The following is a 20,529-nucleotide window of genomic DNA, read 5'->3' as shown; positions in this document are numbered from 1 at the left end:
GGCCACCTTGATCCGCCACTGCATGCCAGGACAAGGGCCGGATAGAAATGATCTTTGGCCTCCTGAAGGAGCGCTTTCAATGCCTCCATCACTCAGGGCTCAGTCCAGGCAGGGCCTGTGCTGTCCTTCACAGCGTGGCCTGTGTGAGGAGGCAGAGGGCCCCCAGACTGCAGTCACATGTGGACTGGGACAATGCTGCCATCCTCCAAGATGACAGTGGTCGGCTGGTCAGAGACCAATATGTCCTAAATGATTGCAGTTAAATGCAGCCAGAAAATTCAAGTTAAATTTGGCAGTGGCAGAGAAATTCCAGTTATATTATAGTGATTTGGCCTAATATGTTTTTGTGCTGTATGATGTGTGTATGCTGTCCTGCAGGGAGGCCACGGCATACATTCATTTATAGTCTTCGGATTTGTTTTGCATTTGTTTCAGTGTGCAGACATGCAGGTTTGTGAATGCATATTTATTCTTGTGCTGTGTAATATGATTTGATTCTGTGCTTTCTATCATGTAGAGCACTGACTTCACTTTTAAAGGAACCGATTTACTTGTTTTATCTTTATTTAATGAAAGAACATCGTGTTATCTCTGATGTACATGTATATGGGATGTGTATTTTATATAAAATCTATGGAAAACTATATTATCTAATGATTCATTGATCTAAAAGTATTGCATTTCATGATCCCAGATGTTTGAATAACAACAATGGGTCTAGTTGAATGTGATACTACATAGCGGATGGTGGAATGAATATTGGTTTGCGTTTGTGGTGACTGCTGACTGAGACAAGGGATGAGATCAAATAGATCCTGGAACTTAGCCTGGTCGGGAGCAGGCTAGCTCCAAATGAAAATCTCCATGGTAACTTATGTCCTATTCCAGATATATCATACTGCTCTCGTGCAACCAGATGCCGGATAAATTGAACCAGGAGAAGCAAGATATCCAGGCTTAATTCCTTAACTTGGTTGCGTGCCACAGGCCCCAGGTCTACGGGGGCGGTGCCAACATAATAAACAGTACTAATGCTGAATTAACATTGGGAATACACCCATGTGATGTCGTCATCCCTGAGATATTAGAACATGTGTTTAGATGCAAGAACATTTTTTAAAAATGAAATGCTATTTAGTTGTGTGCACGCTTAACCCATCAGGTTCAATGACAGTACATTAGACAACAGGGACAGCAAGTTCTTTTCAATACTTTATTCATGCAGGTCCTGTTCCAAAACAGCAATACAAGGCAATGTACTGTGAATTTCTCTTTCATCAAAATTGTGTAAAATCAGTTACTATAGACATTTCAATTTACTTCATGTTTCACAAGGGTTTAACAATGTGTATGTCTGCAAGGCCATGAGTAGAATTGACCTTAAAATCCATTCAAACCTAAATCCTGTCCAGAATATCCAGGTTTGTCCAACCAAACCAAGATATCCTGACTGCTTCTCTTAATTTACTCATTTCTAAGAATGTGGTCCTTATTCAACATCCTGGCAAAGTGATAATAAAACTGTATATAGCTTTAATGATTTCCCAGCAAACAATGGAGAGAATGAGCAGAATGATCTCTGAATGAATAACTGTACAGGCCATGGAGGAAAAAGACCTAACTGGCCAACACTAGTAATGTTCCTAAAGTTCCTCTAAACTGTTACAAACCTGTCCTAAAAAAAGAAGAGGTCACTGAGAGCATGTGCTGTGTGTAGTACCTTCTCCTTCAGTAGTCCTTAACGCCTGTTACTTACCTCTTGACTCTGAAGGTCTCCAGCAGCCTTGGATGTCGTCTCCCCCTAGACTGAAGGTAAACTAGTCTCAACTATGAAATCTCACCGGGTGGATTACGGCTCGAGTGTTACGCCCTTCTTCCCTTACGCTCTTAAGAAAGTTCCAATATGAGCACTGAAGGGGACAAGCCAAAACACTGAAGGGTGAGAAAGGCCGTGGCTTTTCCAGACAATACAGGCGAGATATTAATTTAATCAGCGGGACGATTGAACAAGTTTGTTACACGGGATTTCATTCTTTTTAAAGCGGATAATCAGCAAATATAGGAGCTGATTATTTTCTCGATAGATTCTTGCAGAGTATTGGAATCAGTTTAAGTTTAAGTGGTCACACTGATGGGGTTTTAGCGCTGGGCATGATTTTGATAACACTTGTGGAATACATTACTGCACAATCCGTTTATTAAAAACAAGTTCGACAATGGACAGATACATGTGAACGCTTTGCGCATACTGTCCTATTAACAGTTACTTTCTACATTTGTCAAACCTACATCTTAGCAGTTTAATTTTTTTAACAGCAACGCCACATTGAGGTTTGGTTTTCGATGGTAAGCGAGACATGATGGAACCAACGTGCAGATTAAATTTAATACCAAACATGATTTCGTTCAGTTAAATCTACAGTCACAAGTATCGCCTAGAGACTGCTGAAAGGATTCAGCTTTCTAAAAAAGGTCACAACATCAGAACACTAATTTTTCCAAACGTAAAAAGTACAAATAAAAAAAAACGCCTAATCCAGACGTCAAGCATATAAAAAAATAATACTACAGCACAATGACAAAAATTGGGGGGGAAGTGAAACGAGTAAAAGCTGTCCCAAAATCATAAAAACAAAAACAGACGTGGACGTCGGCAATTCGGTTCCTCCTGTGAGCGTCGCAGACGAACGTAACGCGCTCAGCCGCAGACAGGAAGAGGATAGTGTCACGAGCATCAGGAGGCAGCGAGCGGCGACGCAGTCGGACGACGATCCTGAAAAAAGAGCAAATGACACAAATGAACTGTCTGCAACGGTTGATGCAAAGCACGCAGTTCCGTCTGAAGATCTGTAACTCGAGTCCCGCTCTTCAGTAACAAAGATCCCAGACTGAACATTTAAAACTGAAATCGGCTGAAATCCAAGTTCACACACAAATGTGCATTTGAAACAAATACACAACTTGTTGAATAGAACTTTGTGCGTTTGGTTTTTCAAACTGTTTCCTCCACACGATCTGCAGCGCAAGTCTCAAGCTGCCTCTGCCTTCAAAAGGGGACGAATGGCAGTTTCAGGAAATATATTCAGATATAAATACCAGTCTACCTCAGACCTATTCTCACCTTCACATGTCAGGGCTTAATACGCGTAGCGTGCAGGTGGTGGCGGAGGCAGCCGTTCAGCGTAGGGATCCCTGGGACGTGGAACTCCGTATGCTGGGGCCCGGGAAACCGGAGAGAGTCGGGAGCGCTCGTAGGAGTAGCCATTACTGGCAGGGGGCATTGGTGCGTTAGGCGCTCTCCTGAGGGGACTGCGATCTCGGGCATAGTACGAGGACGGAGGTGGTGGGAGCGGACGACGCTCGTATGGGTCAAGCGGCGAGGTCATAAGACGGTCTCGGACGACGGCTGGGGGGGGAGGGGGAGGAGGAGGGACGCCAGCACGTTGGTCTTCGTAGGAAGGCATGCCATACGGACGAGCTCTGTACTTCTCATAGTAATCTACTACGCCGTATCTGTCCCTCTCACCCTCATACGGACGCTCAGGATAAACGGCTCGTCTAGGGGGAGGGGGTGGCAAAGGAGGGGCAGGGTAACCTGGGGGCATGTGGCCGAGGCGGCCTCTCATGTAGCTGGGTGGAGGGGGAGGCTCGGGCCTCTCTCCTGGATAGCGAGGGGGCCAATAGCCACCCCTGTCTGGTGGAGGAGGGGGGTAGTCATCATGCTCATCATGTCTGGGACGACTCTTAGAGATCTGGACATGGATCCGTTTGCCTAAATATAAAAATATACATATAAAGAAGGATTAGGTTTGAAATGAAACATGGAAACTACAGTGTTTCTTGTTTTGCATAATGACACCTACCTTGAAATTCTGTGTTGTCCAGTCCTTTGATGGCATCCATGGCCTCATCAGAGTTGGACATGTGCACAAAGGCAAAATTTTTTACAACAGCACACTCTGTGACTGAGCCGTACTCTTCAAAGAGAGCGCGGAGCTCATCGTCGGCTCCCTTTTCTACATTGGCTACATGCAGTTTGACGGAGCCCTGGTTCTTCCCGTGGCTGGCCTCCACATTGATCGGTGTGCCATGAAGCTTGTAGAGGTGCAGATTCTTGATGGCTTTGGTGGCTGCCTTCCGGTCATCCATGTGGACGAAGGCGTAGTTCTTGATGATGGCACATTCTGTGACTGTACCATACTCAGTAAAGAGTGCCTTGATCTCATCCTGGTCGGCCTCTCGGGGCAGGTTTCCCACAAATATCTTTACCATTGTTATAGATCTGATTAGGACAAACCAGATAAAGGGGGCATTCAAGGGTGGGGAAATATAACACAACCAATTAAAATGTACACCATTGATTCTTGTTACAGTGCTCTACTGTAAAACAATGCCTGCGTCCTTTCCTCTGAACTAAACAGGCCGGTTCATTTCAAAATGGCCGACGTCTGCGTAACGAACGCAGAAAGTCAACTAACATTAATTTACCATTTTTCACAAGGTACCGAATTAACTTTAACGTAAAATGTTTATCAAACTGACTGCTATAAAGTGGCTCGTATTGAGTGGAGGTCTAAACGCAATAGCAAATTAGCAAGTGCTAACGTTAGCTGCGGCTAGCCTGTCAATGCTATGCTATCACACAAAAGCCCCGCTGTCCACAGACGTAATATTAGCACGCACGAAAAGCGTCGAGCTGGCAAATGGCAAATATTTGTAGAAATTTAAAGAATTATAAAGTGTACATATCAAGATACATGCGTAGATTCCAGGTTACCTTTTCCCCAGGCGGCCTCTACAAAGGGCTCAAACCGTCTTTGAGCTCTCCTTTTGCGTAATGGCGGAAACCGACTTCCCTTTATTTTCTCACTGCCTGTTTTTCTTCTTCTTCTCTGTCTGTGACGTCGTTCTCTTCCGGATCAAAACCACACCGCCGCCCACTGTCCGGCAGAGGGTATAACGTTAGACCCTTTTAAAGATGTGTAACTACAGTCTAACTGTGTCCTAGTTTATTTCCTGCTGCAGTGTATGTTGAATTCCATTAAAAGGTCTATAACATATATTTATACATCATATGTTAAAGGTTGAATATGTAGAATCTATGTTAAAAGCTATATTTTTGGATTTTTTTTAAGGGGTACAGAATGAAAGTATTGCTATTCCATAAAAAAATGTATTTAGTCTGAATTAATATTTTAAACATAATATTTTTGACAGGTTTGACAATTCTGTCACATTCTGTTTACATTTTACCAGCCATTAAGCGTCGGCATTAGGGGTTGCCAGGGTTGTCTGTTGTTGGGTGCGGCTACTGTAGGCTGGCACTGGGTGAAATGGAGTTTGCCAATCCTGCAGCTGCTTATTTGTCCCAGCAGCTGAGTGACCGAAGACGGGTATAAAACAGAGTCAGTATAGGCCAAGCATTCACTACAAGGACTGAGAGAAAAGAGAGAAGCGCCATTAAAACACACGCCCAAATTGTTACGGTTCTCCTCGATTGGTAAGCTAACTTTCATCTTTACTTAGCTGAAACGGCTAACTGTAACGGCTAACGGGAACTGTCAGTCAAACTCCCCTGCAACACTTTTTTATGGTGCGATTTGCCGGAGGAGAAGGGTTCAAACAGGCTACTGCTACTGGGCCGGGTCTGACCAATCTGGCAACCCGACTGTTTTTAATTATACTTTGTTGTTGCGACTATGATCTAGAGACACTAGATGGCGGTATTCTGCTCATTCTCCATATTCAACCTTTAATATTAAACATATACACTCCCCGGCCACTTTATTAGGCATACCTGGTGCTTAATAAAGTGTCAGTGTGGTCTTCTGCTGCTGTTCCCTATCTGCTAGAAAGTAGGTGGTGTTGTGTGTTCACAGATGCTCTCCTGCATTCCTCTGTTGGCGAGGTGTGTCTGTCTCTGTCCATCTTTTCTCTCTTTCTCTCTCTCTTTTCTTCCTCCCCAACCGGTGCAGACAGAGTCCTTCACAGAGCTGGGTCTGTCTGACGTTCCTGTCAAGTCAAGTCAAGTCAGTTTTATTGTCAAAAATTGCAATATGCATGACATACAAAATGCAAAAAATGAAATTACAGTCCTCTCAGACCCAGTGCAATCAGAATATACATACAACATAATAAAAATAATTAAAAAAAAATAAAAAAAAACTGTTAAAGGGAAGGTTTTCGTTGCCACCGTACTCTACAGGGGAATTGTTGGGTCTATGTAAATCATAAATAAGTCATAGAGTGTGGTCTTTACCTACTCTGTAAAGTGTCCTGAGATAACTTTTGTTATGATTTGGCACTATAAATAAAATTGAATTGAATGGAATTTCTATTAGCTCCAACCGGTCTTGCCATTCTCCTCTGACCTCTGGCTAAAACACGGCATCTGTGCCCACAGAACTGCCGCTCACTGGATCTTTCCTCTTTTTGGGAATTTCTCTGTAAACCCTAGAGATTTCATGAAAATCCCAGTAGATCAGCAGTTTGTGAAATCCTCAGAGCAGCCCGTCTGACACCAACAACCATGCCACATTCAAAGTCACTTCAATCACCTTTCTTCCCCGTTCTGATGCTGCTTTGAACTGCAGCACATCCTCTACACCATGTCTACATGCCTAAATGCATGTGGTTGCTGCCATGTGATTGGCTGATTAGAAATTTGCGTTAACGAGCAGTTGGACAGGTGCACTTAATAAAGTGGCCGGTGAGGGTATTTGTAAGGCATATTTCAGCTCAGTTGTACTGTGCATGGCTAATTTGCCAGTTAGCCTATCATCAAGGTTGTGTAAATGTTATGTCTTATGTAATTGTTCACAAATGATTAAATCATTGCATTCATGTTAACGTATATATTCTCAGACATATTTTTGGAAGAAAAAAAAACTTTGGAAAGACTATCAAACAAAAAAATTTGCAGTAGCCTCACTCTAAGAACCCCTGGGGGTCCTGGGCCCCCTGTTGAAGATCTCTGGTCTATGTGTTATAGACACGACTGGTTTTAATTTGACTAATTCTCTGCGTTGTGCTTACTGTATATTCCATCATGTAGATTTTCTCCTGTATGCATTAGAAAGTTAAAAACGAGCCCTTCACGTGCTCTGGAAAAGATGGTCCTTTCCACTTGGAAACTGGAAATTCCCAGTGCGTTGTGTTCAAGTGCGTAGTTAAAAGAAACATGGCTGACCCACGAATCCTGACCTGTTACTTGGGGAAAACCATTTTAAACTGCCTAATCATCAGCTACAGCAAAAAGAGGATCTATCAAAACACAAACGTTAATTAAAATACTGTATTTTTTTTATAGATCATGAATAGAAGATTTTTTAAAGGACAAAATAGAAAGCTAATAGATCTGTTTTAGCTACATAAGCTTGGTCCACCCTTATCTAAAGCACATAGTCTGCCCCACCAGCTCAAAAACAGTGTTGCTGTAATAAAGTAGAATCCAGTTGCCATGTTGAAAAGGTCAAAGGTTATCTCATCCCGGCAACGATCAAAAGATCAAAATACTACGAGTTTCCCAGTGGAAACATTCCCTATACCAGCCAAGGTGAAAGAAATCCACTGCAAGATGATGGACATTTATCCTTCCAAAGAATTACTGAGGCTACGCTTTGATATGATGATGATAACATGCGCTCACTCTAAGAAAGTGGACAGACTCTTCTCATGCAGGGTAATACAGACATTTTGGCTCGACATCCACAACTGGATCAAAATACATATCTCTTCATATCCAGAGACCATATCACATGTGGTTTGATTCTGCAAAACAAAAACCATGAAAATTGATGAATGGAACTCATCTCATCTCATTTTCAGCCTCTTATCCGGGTCGGGTCTCGGGGGCAGCAGCTTTAGCAGGGGACCCCAAACTTCCCTTTCCCGGCCCACATTAACCAGCTCTAACTGGGGGATCCTGAGGCGTTCCCAGGCCAGTGTGGAGATATAATCTCTCCACCTGGTCCTGGGTCTTCCCCGAGGCCTCCTCCCAGCTGGACGTGCCTGGAACACCTCCCTAGGGAGGCGCCCAGGGTTCATCCTTACTAGATGATCCTGAACCACCTCAACTGGCTCCTTTCAACGCAAAGGAGCAGCGGCTCTACTCCGAGTTCCTCACAGATGAATGGAACTAAAGCACAAAAATGACATAACATCTTTAAACACTTCCCCACTGTGTCCGCTCACTTATTCAACTGTTTTCCTCCCCCTTGTTTAAAAAAGAACAAAAAAAAAGCCTTAAATATTTGTACTTTACTATACATGTATTGCATACCTTATTTGGTTTCTATTTTCTTTTTTTGTTTTCTTTTATGTACTTTATTGCATTGTCGAATATTCTGTATAAAGTTTTGAGGGCAAAAAAGTTTCCTAGTGAAAAATACCACACGAGGAGGCGTTCAAGTGCAATTTTCACGTAGGGTTTTGGTGTTTACCAATTTTCTAAAGGACGTTATGTGACGCTTCCTCTGCTCCATTCGTGTAGCGGTGCAGGAATGTCGAGTTACTAACGACTTCTTGGTTTCAGCCGTTCTGGATTAATGGCTAACTATATTTATAGCAGGGCTTCTTCCCCACCACCGTCTGTATTGTCGCTGCTGAATGTGAAACTAAACACCACGGTGACTTCCTTTTTGTTTCGGGTTGCATCAGCGGGGACTTTTCGGTGCTTCAATGCTACGTTCACGTGCCCACCCTAAAGTGGTATGTTAGAGAACCACAACAAAGTTGAAAAAAAAATACATTATTCGATTATTATTATTAAGAATATTGAACCAAAGTAGTGAGTAAAGTTTTTTATAAATGTCCTTGTTAAAGGCTAGTAACACATGTAGCACATTGAGTTGGAGTAGCCATGCAACATTCACGTTTTCAACAAAAAATCGGTTTGTTAAATGTCAGAATGATGACATTTCCCTTAACCAAAGATAACGTCATATTCGTATTATCCGACACACCGGTCTGAGTCCCGAATAGGCATTATACTGTAGGTATTCAAGTTCTAATGATACTAACATTTGCCCACGTCAAACAGTACATTGCTGGCATTTAAGAGTTAGTTTAAATGTAAATTTAGCTTGCTGTGGTCTAGTAAATTTGCACGTGTGTGTGAGAGTGTTGCTTAACTGATAAATAACTGTTGTTTGACAGAACTCCCATGTTCGCTATATGTTAACGAAATGAAGTGAAAACCCACACTCTCACCGCTGCTCCAGCTCCTCCACAATTTACAACACTGATTTTTACCGAGTCGCACATGAACGCGCCGTCGCAGCGGGTCTTGTGAGAGTGACGAAAGTCAGGAGGAGACGGGCTGCAGACGCCGGGGACAGTGTTTGTGTGCTCTCGCAGCCTCACCCGTGGGTCACTGCTCCAGCTTTCCTGTGTCTTCAGATTCAAACCTTCAACCCTGAGGTAAGGAGCAGACAGACACAGATTTCTCTTTACACCAGTGAACCAGTGGTGGAATGTGCAGTAACTTAATGCATTCAGGGAGGGTGTGTGGGTTACATTCATTTTCTGATCTTTTGAGGGAAACACACACACAATCATTTGGTTGACACTGGTTTTGGAGTTGGTTGGCACATTTGACTGTCAAACTGTTTTAATGTATATATTTTTCTGGGGGAATTGTATGTTATACTACTTTAAAAGATGAATAACAATGTTCATATGTTATTTTGACAAGTTTTCGTTTTAAAAATGAGCAGATATTCTATCAAATTGTCATGTTTTCATGTGGTAGAATAAGTGTTTTTTATTGGTTCCTTCATTTGGTGTAAGTAGAACTTCTTTTTTTTTTTTAAGCATAACCCCATAATGTGCCAGCCAACACTCATTTTAAAACAACATTTGTGGACATTAAATATATGTATTTCTAATGGATGCCTTAACCTGACTTTACTGCTGGTTAGAATATTTTAGGACACATTTTGCCAGAGGAACATGACAGGGAGTGGAAAACAAACAAAACACAAGACTATAAAACATGATGCTTTGTCATCACTCAAACAACAGTAGGCCTATCTAACAACAGATGTAATCGTGTGACCGAAACTGAATGGAAACTATTTGGATTGTTGAACTTTTATCAGATTATTTGCAAATGTGCTGCTTTTCCTTTAAGTCCTTTTTGTGTGTGTGTGTGTGTGTGTGTGTGTGTGTGTGTGTGTGTGTGTGTGTGTGTGTGTGTGTGTGTGTGTGTGTGTGTGTGTGTGTGTGTGTGTGTGTGTGTGTGTGTGTGTGTGTGTGTGTGTGTGTGTGTGTTTTTCTTGTACTGTCGGTCGGACAAAACAAACACTGTGGAGGTGTCACTTTGGGATCTGGGTCATTGTGGTGGCATTTCTCACTATTTTTACAAATCAATCAATCAACCCAATAATGGAGAACAATAATCAGCAGATGCATTTATAACGTAGATAAAAATAATGAAAAAAATCCACAAAGTAGTTCCAAATGAGTTTGACCCCAGCCAAAAACCAAATCATGATTTTACATTCATTCATTCAACTTCAACCGCTTATCCCGGGGTCAGGGTCGCGGGGGGTGCTGGAGCCGATCCCAGCTGACATCAGGCGTGAGGCGGGGTACACCCTGGACAGGACGCCAGTCTATCACAGGGCACATAGAGACGAACAGAGACAGACAACCATTCACACCTACGGGCAATTTTAGAGTCATCAATGAATGCATGAGTAATAATAATCTAATGATATAATAGTATAATAGTCACATGGGACACTTTTCTACTTTACGTATACTTTTAATTTCATTTTCTTGATTAAACTAAACTCATTAACTATAGCATCAATTTCAGTGCAGGGCGTTCACTTGTAACAGGGTATTTTTTGTTTGAGAAAAGGATCTTTATATAAGAATCTACTTTCCTTTGGTTCTGACTGGATTCCTTTGTCCGTCTTCTGTCCCAACAGGCCGTCATCCCTGAAGGACCATAAATCCAACCTCAGAATTCATCAGCAGCTTCTTGTCAAGATGAATGTGTCCCAGGCCATCGAGACAGAGGAGGACCTCCTGACTGCTCTCCACATCGGGCTTTACCACCCGCAGCAGAGTTGCAAGGGCCTTTACGGGCTGCTTCCTCTGGCAAACAGGAGCAGACAGTCGGCAGATGACCCTCTCAGGCTTGGACGTGACGCCCAGGCCTGCACTTTTGCCCTGGTCGACAACCGGGTGTCCCGCAAACAGCTGGCCCTCCACGCCTACCGCACGCCCCAGAGCCCGGACATGCTGTTCACCATCCAGAATTTGAGCCAGAGGGGACGGCTGTCAGTGAACAGCTCCACGCTGGGCTACCTAGAAAAGATGGATCTCCCGGACAAGGCCCTGATCCGGTTCGGAGAGTATGAGATGCTGATCGTCCGCGAGTCTGGCGAGGCCAAGGGGAGCTTCGAGGTGGAGTTTGAGGTGCTGCCGGTGCCTCCGTCCAGAGAGACATGCATGTGTGTGCCCAGTATGACGCCCGTCACAGAAACAGGCTCGTCTGTAACTAACAGTTGCCCAGGTGAGCTCAGAGTAGGCTTACTTGGGCCCCTTGAGACTGACGAGACCATGATGTGTCCTTCATGACGTCGTGACTTTTATTGTTGACTTCCGTTTATAGGCAATACAAATTGTGCGTAGTTGTGACATTAGAGTAAAATCAGGCCTATATCGTAGTATTATTTTGTACCCTGTGTGTAGTATTACTCCATGTCTATAGATGAAAAAAAGCTGTGATCTTAGATTAAGAAAACCTCCTTTGATAGTGTGAAGTCTAGAATGTATTAAAGCTATTTGTTTCTGTATTTTTGTGTGAATGCTGTTTAATATTGTTAATCAGCTATAGATTTGACAACTACTTCAGGAACACTCTCGGGTTTATGGCAATCGTTTAGACACATTTCCCTGGATAAGAAGCACGACTAGCACCTGAGCTTTTGGGAACAGGTTTGTCCAGATCTGCAGAGGTTCGGTTACGGTGGTGTGCCAAGGTAGACACAACCACCGAAACAAAACGCACACCTCTCCAGACTCTTGGAAACACATGTACTTTCTGCTTCACTCAGTGGTTCAAGATGCATGATAGTACTAAGAATAAAATCGGAAACTCTACTTATGCATTTGCCCTGTGTGGAATTGTAAAAAATGAAATGCCACAAATGTGATTTTGATATCTTTCACTGTATTTTTATTATTGGGTTGGATTTCATTCCGGTCTTGTTATGCATTCTATATATTCTGTTTTCATCGTGTTTTACATTATTATTTCATTGTGTGCCTTTATGTTTGTGTCATGTCATTTCATAAACTGTGTGCTGCATTTCTTGCATGAAAGGTGCTTTACAAATAAAAATACTATTATAAAATGGAGGATTATTATCACTGGCACATTAATGTGAAAGCAGGAGTCTGAAATGTAGCGCAGTAAAGGTGCACACAATGGAATAAGTCCAAGTGCCATCACACTGTATTTAAGTAAATGTACTTCGACACATTTATCAGATTTAAAAAACATCTAATACAGATGCAAAGGTGAGAATATATTATTGTAAAACTGTAATAAAATCCTATTTCATTTAGCTCAAACTCAGCTAACACCTGCACAAGTCAAAGGTAGAGACGCAGGGATCCTGTTTCAGAGCAAAGTCCAGATTGGGGAATTCTAATTAACCAAATTTACAATCATGAAATGCAATGTGAGATCTTTATCGCCTTTATCGGAAGCAGAAGAGCAGAGTTGAGCTCAAAGTCGTAGTTAAAAGCAGGATTCAGGAATGACAAGTACACGGTGGTTGTCAAACCCCATTTCTCCAGAAAGGAGTGCTTTCCTTCCCATAACCTTGTTTAAACTAAAAACACTTCAGTGAGCGACAAAACTTCCAAAGAAAAAAACACTTCTCCCTCTTTGACAGATCTGGGAGGTTTCACTTCCACTTCAAGTCTTCAAGTGACTGCTATTGTCTGTAGGATAAGGAAGTAAATATGGGATTTTCTAACATCACATGCATTGAGGGAAAGTGTAATCTTGTATTTACATTCTTATAAAAGAAACAGCAAGTGAAGCCAAAATGTTTATTCACTCAGGTTAATCATTTTGAAATATTTCACACTGAAAACAATGTGATTTTTAGTATTAGTTTATTTCAAAGGGGACAGTGCAATTTCATAAAACACATGATTACACGTGGTTCAAAAAGCCAGAATTAGCCAGAAGGCTAGTTTTCCTCTGTAGTCCCCTGGCCATGATGTGAAAAGACAATCAAAATTACAATTTAAAAGAGAAGAGAAGAAAAAAGCACACAATACATGTACAATATAAAACAAAATACATCACAACATAACATTTTATCATAACATCAATACATCCCAACAGGCTTATCTTTGAGTGTTGGCAGCTGTAAGTGTTGATAAGCCACATTTTCAATTTTGTGTGAAGGCCTCGTATGTTGTGAGCAGTTTAACTTCCTCAGGTGCTGAATTGCACACATTTGCGCTCCTTACTGACCAGGCCGACTTACTGAGAGTGCTCCTGCGCAGAGGAACACAACGGTCACCTCTGACAGAGCCTGGAGTGACACGCTCAAGGCTGTTTCTGTGGCTGGTGAACTCTGCCAGAGGATCTGGAGCCAATTTACGCAATACTTAGGTACTATAGGTCTGTTTTAAGTCTGCAAATGTGTGAAAACTGTCCCAATTTAAAATACTGTTTGTTTTTAAATTGCAGTGATGATAGTGCCCAGGTTTTTTTACCCATAACTTTAAGTGCTTGTTTGTACAAGATTTCCAATGTTTTTTTTGTTTTTTTTAAAACTCTGACCAGCCTGGGACCAGCTGGTCAGGCAATAGTTGAAGTGACTGAAAATCATTTAATATACATTTTTGCGGCTTCAGTTGACATTTAATTTCAAATTGCACAAAAATTTGCATGACTAACAGACAGAACTCTGGTCTCTCTACTGTTTTGTTGTATATACCATTATTGTTTATTGTTTATAGCACACTGTGCACTGTATATATACACTATGTATATATTGGATTCTATGTATGTTATGTACAAAGTGTTTTATTTGCTGACCCACTACTGCTGTAACAAAAATCATTTCCCAGTCTGGAATTATTAAAGTAACTCTATTCTAAACTTGATTATTTTACACAATTCGCCAATATGAGCTTTAAAGGAAAGCTGTGAATCTATTGTTATCCCAAATATTTACATTGGCTGAAAATGTGTATTCTCTCTCCATTAACATGTATGTCGGGGTGATACTCTGACTGTTTGTTTTAAGTGAGATACATGCCTACAGTTTTAGAAACGTTTAGCTGCAGACAGCACTCCTGCAACCAAGTTGTAACACAGGACATTGTTTTAATGAGTTTAGCGGCAACAGTGTCTTTGGTGCGACCATGTACAAAGAAAACCGTGTCGTCTGCATACATGAAGCATTCAGCTTCAGAACTAACAGTGAAACCATTAATATAGACTAAATAAGCCTATATTCAAAATCAAGTTTTAAAATACATTTATCATAATCGAGTTATAAAATACATTTAGTCAAAAACTTACTCCTACAAACATGTGTGTAACTGCCTATATAGAGCAACATAAGGGATATTGATATGAGATGGAGTTCGGTTTATAAACATGAACTTCTCCACTCTGAGTGCTGCTGCTGCGTCTTCTGCCCAGATTGAGATCAAGATGCCAGTGTGCTTTGTACCAGAATGTCAACATTCCAGCAAGAACGGGTGTTCTTTCTTTAGATTCCCGTCTTACCGTAAGACGAGGAAACAGCGCTCAGAGTTAAGAAGTGAAGGGGAAAGTGCGATCCCATTACGCTTTTTCCAGAGCCTTTCACTGAACAATCGTACAATAAACTGTCAAACTCTTAACATGAAAAATAACTTAACTCAAACATCATATGTGTAATCCAGGACAGATAATGACTGGGACCAGAAATAATTATTCCCTTTCAATAGACACCAATGTAAATTATTCTCGGGAGCTGAGTTCCCACGGGGTCTACAAAGACAGGAATTACCAGCCCTATGAGGGAGGTGAGCCCTGTGTGCAAATATTAAACACACAACCGTTGTTTCGGGACTTAGATACATTGGTCTAACTTGATTTGTCCACTTAACATTACTGTAGCAGGCTAAGTTAGTTACACCATATCGCATCGATGGCAGCAAAAGTTACCTCAAAATTGTAAGTTAGCACTGCAAAAAGTCGTCTTCATCCACGTGAAAGAAGAATCAATCCAAAATGGGATCTGTAGGATGATATGAATTACCTATCCTCGATTAAACCCTTTATTTTGGTGCCATCAACTGCAGGGAACATTATGTAACGGTGCAGGTTTTCCGAGGACTCAACCTTTCCTCCAGCTCGCCAACCATGGACTGGAATTTCACGGAAGGACAAAATCCATCCATCCATCCATCTTCAACCGCTTGTCCCTATCAGGGTCGCGGTGGGGCTGAAGCCGATCCCAGCTGACATCGGGCGTAAGGCGGGGTCCACCTTGACAGGACGCCAGTCTGTCACAGGGCACATAGAGACAAAGAGAGACGGACAACCACCACAGCACCACGCCGCCCAGGACAAAATCCCCCTCCTGTAAAAAAACAAACAAACGGCAGACACTTCAATCAAAGCTCACAAAACAATCAAATCTGTCATGGACAAATAGTGACTTTGTACTGCTTTACCTTTAACTACAGGGCCTTCTGATCCCATCTCGTAATGTTCAGAGACCATAAACTCCTATGAATTTGCCATGGGGCCCAGTGCAGCCTGCAGAGCTGGGACAGGCCTGTGGAAACAGAGACAGGGTCAGTCCAGTCATCCCATTCCACCACTTATCACAACCCCTTTCATCTTCACCTCAAACCTAGGACTAAGAATTAATATTAAAAGAATACTAATATATATATATATTTTCTTTTTAGGTCAAGGCTTTCAAATTTGTAAAATAAAATTTTAAGGTTAGAGTATGGGAACACTCCAGTACAAACACACAAGAATGATGCAGGGGACAGTATATTGCATTAGTAAGTGATGTTTTGCAAACAAGTTTGAATGACACTTACCTCTTTTCTATTGGATGCTGCACATCTTCAGAGGTGGACTTACCATGAGGTGGCATCTCCTGCATAGTTTAACAACCTACAAAGAGCACACATACTAAGACTGCATGCAATTTGTGGTACAAATTTAAGTTATAAATGTTAAGACTAGACAATAATGGAAGGTGGGATTAATACATTAATATGTAATGTGAACTCAATGACAGAGAAATGAAGAATGCAAATCTAGACTTACGAGCAATTGGCGCAAGACGGCAGAAACTTTGGTCATCGCAAAGCCCAGTTAGTTATTGTTCTACTTCTAGGAAAACCACTGATCGGCTCGACACAAGGTAAGCAAAGGACAACGGTTACTGAGGAAAGCTGCAGCTCCCTGTGTGCCAGGGACAACGCGGAGCAGTAGATGGGTGCAGCGTTAAAACATTACCTGTAGCCACTTTTTATAATCAGTCTCGGGGTTTGTGAATAGCTACAGATTTGAGTCTTGGAGGCGAGGTAAAAATCGAAATCTCCTTTTTGTTTAAGTTTGCATACACGTGTTTTACACTGGCACTGACTTAAGAAAGTAGTTGTATAATCGAGTCTTCAAAGTCAGGGAACAGAAGCTCAAAAATTACAGATTTTTTCCCTACTTTGTGTCATCTAATGTCTCGCGCGTTTACCAGCATTTTCACTGGTATTATAACTGACAAAACATCACCTACCATGTGCCAAGCGGGTAACTCCAGGGTGTGAAGACTAAAACTAAAGCATGGGAAGAGTTTAACGCCTGAGTATTCCTAGCACACCATCTTAAAACCTGTCTGGTGAATAATGGCTGCCTGCCGTTAGACTAAAAGGCCTAACCAACGAGGAATAATTCAACAGTTAAAACTGAGTTTTTGGTTTGATTCGTTTATTAAAAAGCCTTCAAATGAAAAGCAACTTGGAAAGTGAATAAAATCATACATATGATGCTATAGATTCTATTTTCGCAAGAAAAGATAAAAAGGCTAAAAACAAGAAAACCACACTGGAACTTTTGATTTGCCATGCTAACAAGTGTCGCAAATCTGCACAACCTGCCACACCATATATTATAGTAAAAGAACCCCTACACTGAATTCTGTATAACTAGAATTTCGATTTTGTGATTAATCAACAACCTTAGTGTGTGCACAATAATTCTGTTTACAAATACTATATATATAGATATATATATTTTTTTATCATTTAAATGACTTCCCTTGTTATGAAATAATGTCATGTCCATTTAGTAAGATTGAAGAGCAGAGTGTTTTTGGCCATTAAGAGTACTGCGTCACACTGAAATCGACTAAGCCCCTAAGCCAGCATCCTATTCTGCAAAACATTTGAAGGGTTTGAACAGTAAAACAAGCAGAGGAACAGAAAAGGCAAAAACAGCTCAGAAGAATACGTGAACTGTAGACATGGAATCATGTGTTTTTAAAGTACGGGGCTGTCTGCAATACAGTATCTTCCAGTAAGTCTCAGGCGAACGCAACGCAATCCGCCATAGACGAGGGGGGTGTATAGCGCCACGTACATCAGCAGACGACGACGATCATGTCATATTCTAAACCTGGAAAGAGAGCACACCACACATGTCAAGGAGCGCGTTTTACTCAGGATTCGCGCAAGACTGATTGTTTGATGTTAAAGCAGCAATATTTTAGGACTGTAGCAATGTTTAGTTGTATATTAATCTCTTGGCTGGACTAGGTCTGCAGGCAGAGCTCTGGCTGATTGTGATGTTTTAAAGGCGTGATTTTACCTCTATTTACGGCTTAAGATCTCAAATTCATTTCGGTACATATTTACTTCAGATTTCTCAATCGTGCCTTTTTCTTATTAATGTGATTCATCATGTCACAAACCATCCACTCTCTGTTCTCACCTTGGATTACACGCTTGCAAGCTTAATAGCCCGTGTATCGAGGTGGTGGCGGTTGCGGCGGCGGCGGGGGCCCTCTCTCTGACATGGAGTCCCTGGGGCGGGGAGCTGAATACATCGGAGCTGCATACATCGGCGCTGCGTACGCCGGAGCCCTGGACACCGGGGAGAGCCTGGAGCGCTCGTAGGAGTGCCCGTTACCTGCTGATGGACCAGGCGGAGGGGGGGCTCGTCTGATGGGGCTTCTGTCCCTTGCCATGTAGGATGGAGGAGGAGGGGGGATTGGACGTCGCTCGTATGGGTCAGGGTTCCCCATTCCCATACGTTCTCTAACCAGTGCGGAGGGAGGAGGCGGTGGAGGGGGGACGGCACCGGAACCCCTGACATCATAGCCTGCCGCGTTGTAAGGACGGGCTCTGTATTTCTCATAGTAATCAACCATCCCATAGGCATCTCGCTCGCCATAGCCCCGGTCAGGATAAGGTGCTCGTCTTGGGGGAGGCGGCGGTGGAGGCGGAGGACCATAACCGGACATGCGCTCTCTGTAGGGTGGCTCAGGCCTCTCCCCTGGGTAGGGAGGGGGATAATAGCCTCCTCTGCCTGGCGGAGGTGGAAAGTCCTCCTCCTCAGATGCCCCCCTGGGTCTGCTTTTTGATATCTGAACATGTATGCGGTTTCCTGGGAGAGAGAAAAGCATTGTCGCTGAAATTTAAAAAGGCAGAATACGACCAGTATGGAATCCCTCCTCCTCCTAACGTCATGGTCTGTTCATAGAGTAGGAAAACGTCTTACCTTGAAAATCTGTGTTATCCAGGCCCTTTATGGCATCCATGGCCTCATCAGAATTGTCCATGTGTACAAAGGCAAAGTTCTTGACAATGGAACACTCTCTGACTGTGCCATACTCTTCAAAGAGAGCACGGAGCTCATTATCGAAGCCCTTTTCTACGTTGGCTATGTGGAGCTTCACAGGTCCCTGGTTCTTCCCTCTGCTGGGCTCCACATTGATGGGTCTGCCATCCAGCTTACGGAGATGGAGCTCACGGATGGCTTTGGTGGCCGATTTGCGGTCATCCATGTGTACAAAAGCATAGTTTTTGTACTTGGCACATTCTGTCACTGTGCCATATTCGGTAAACAGAGCTTCAATTTCTTCCTTCTCAGTGTGCTGAGACAGGTTTCCGATGAAAATCTTAACCATGGTTGCTCCAGTGTACTTCTCTACAAAGGGCAGACAGGGAGACACGAGAAGGGGTGAGACAACACGGGCCACCATGTAGTGACAGACAGTGACCAGTGAGCGAGCAAATGGGGAATCCATAACGTCATGGTCGGGAAATAGACTAGCTTGTAATCGAGACGAGTGTAACCAGAGCAAAATTATAATCAAGACTGTTAACAAGCGCCATGCTTACCATCGTCCTTATTAGCGTGGTTCTAATGTGTCTAAACATGTACAAATACAGCGGACTTAAGCAGAGTCTTTGAAGTTTCCGCGTTTGCACTTCCTGGTCAGACATTTGAATGGTTAGCTAGCTGCTCGCGTTAGCTTCCAGGTGTTAGCCATTTTGTCTCGTGCGGCTGAACCAAAACCAAATTCCGTTTATTGACATTGCATTTAGTTAACGTTTGAAGTGGTGTGAAACCACAGCGATGGAAGCAGCATAAACCAGTAGAGAAAGGCATAAGAATGAAACTGTACTCACAGCTCGCGAACGGCGCCACAACGAAGTCGAAACTCCTCGGATATGATTACCGGCTGGTGACGAACCCGCAAGTATGGAGCTGATTGGTGGTAAGAAGTGTCGCTCAAAACGTACGGGCTGTGATTGGCTAAAGGCTTGAAGGCCGATTTTTTTTTTCTTTTTTGGTATAGGTCGGTAGGACTGTTCTGTAAAAGTTTGCTATGAACTTTTTTGAAAGCCTTTTACATTTGTTAACTGTGTTTGTATGTAAGTTATAAGTTACTTGGCGGGGAACTGCACTGCATATGAAGGAAGAGCTCCCACAGTAAAGAAACTGAACCGGTAAACTGTATAAAAAACAAAATGACGGTGAAAATCATCTGTTGGACAACGACCTTTCTCTCAAGTTAGGTTTCTGCAATGCACTTTCCATTAATGCCCTCATATACAGAGTATAATTACACTTTTAAAATACATGCTATTAAAATACAACCAAACACTACATGCTGAAATGTTACAGTATTGTCATAGAGGGTGGTTTTAGTAAAATCTCTCATCTCATCTCATCTTCAGCCTCTTATCCAGGGTTGGGTCTCGGGGGCAGCAGCTCTAGCAGGGGACCCCAAACTTCCCTTTCCCGGGCCACATTAACCAGCTCTAACTGGGGGATCCTGAGGCGTTCCCAGGCCAGTGTGGATGGTTTTTAGTAAGATGGGAAATGAAAAACACAATTTAAGTCTTAATTTAGTCAGTTTAGTTATTAAGTTAGTTGATTTAGAAGAAAAACAGGCACATTAAGTCAAAAACATTTTAAATCCACACACCTGCTTGTTTGTAGAGTAGTCTATTGATTTCTGA

General features: G+C 42.4%; 2 protein-coding genes across 2 annotated transcripts; one reads left to right on the top strand and one right to left on the bottom strand.

Annotated features, from left to right (window-relative positions):
* Positions 1–1,233: 1,233 nt before the first annotated feature.
* rbm4.3 (RNA binding motif protein 4.3) lies at positions 1,234–19,728 on the bottom strand. Its single transcript, XM_083936952.1, has 9 exons — positions 19,693–19,728; positions 18,779–19,207; positions 18,020–18,664; positions 13,524–13,625; positions 11,043–11,225; positions 4,871–4,940; positions 3,864–4,282; positions 3,122–3,772; positions 1,234–2,773 (listed from the first exon to the last, which is right to left on the bottom strand). The coding sequence occupies exons 2-8, from the start codon at positions 19,185–19,187 to the stop codon at positions 3,138–3,140; spliced, it is 2,463 nt and encodes an 820-aa protein (XP_083793078.1). The 5' UTR covers positions 19,188–19,207; positions 19,693–19,728; the 3' UTR covers positions 1,234–2,773; positions 3,122–3,137.
* tifa (TRAF interacting protein with forkhead associated domain) lies at positions 9,322–12,338 on the top strand. Its single transcript, XM_083937002.1, has 2 exons — positions 9,322–9,420; positions 10,938–12,338. The coding sequence occupies exon 2, from the start codon at positions 10,999–11,001 to the stop codon at positions 11,590–11,592; it is 594 nt and encodes a 197-aa protein (XP_083793128.1). The 5' UTR covers positions 9,322–9,420; positions 10,938–10,998; the 3' UTR covers positions 11,593–12,338.
* Positions 19,729–20,529: the final 801 nt, after the last annotated feature.

This window comes from Echiichthys vipera, assembly GCF_963691815.1.
Source record: "Echiichthys vipera genome assembly, chromosome: 22".
NCBI classification, from domain to species: domain Eukaryota; kingdom Metazoa; phylum Chordata; class Actinopteri; order Perciformes; family Trachinidae; genus Echiichthys; species Echiichthys vipera.
This window is presented reverse-complemented; position numbering and strand designations above follow the sequence as displayed.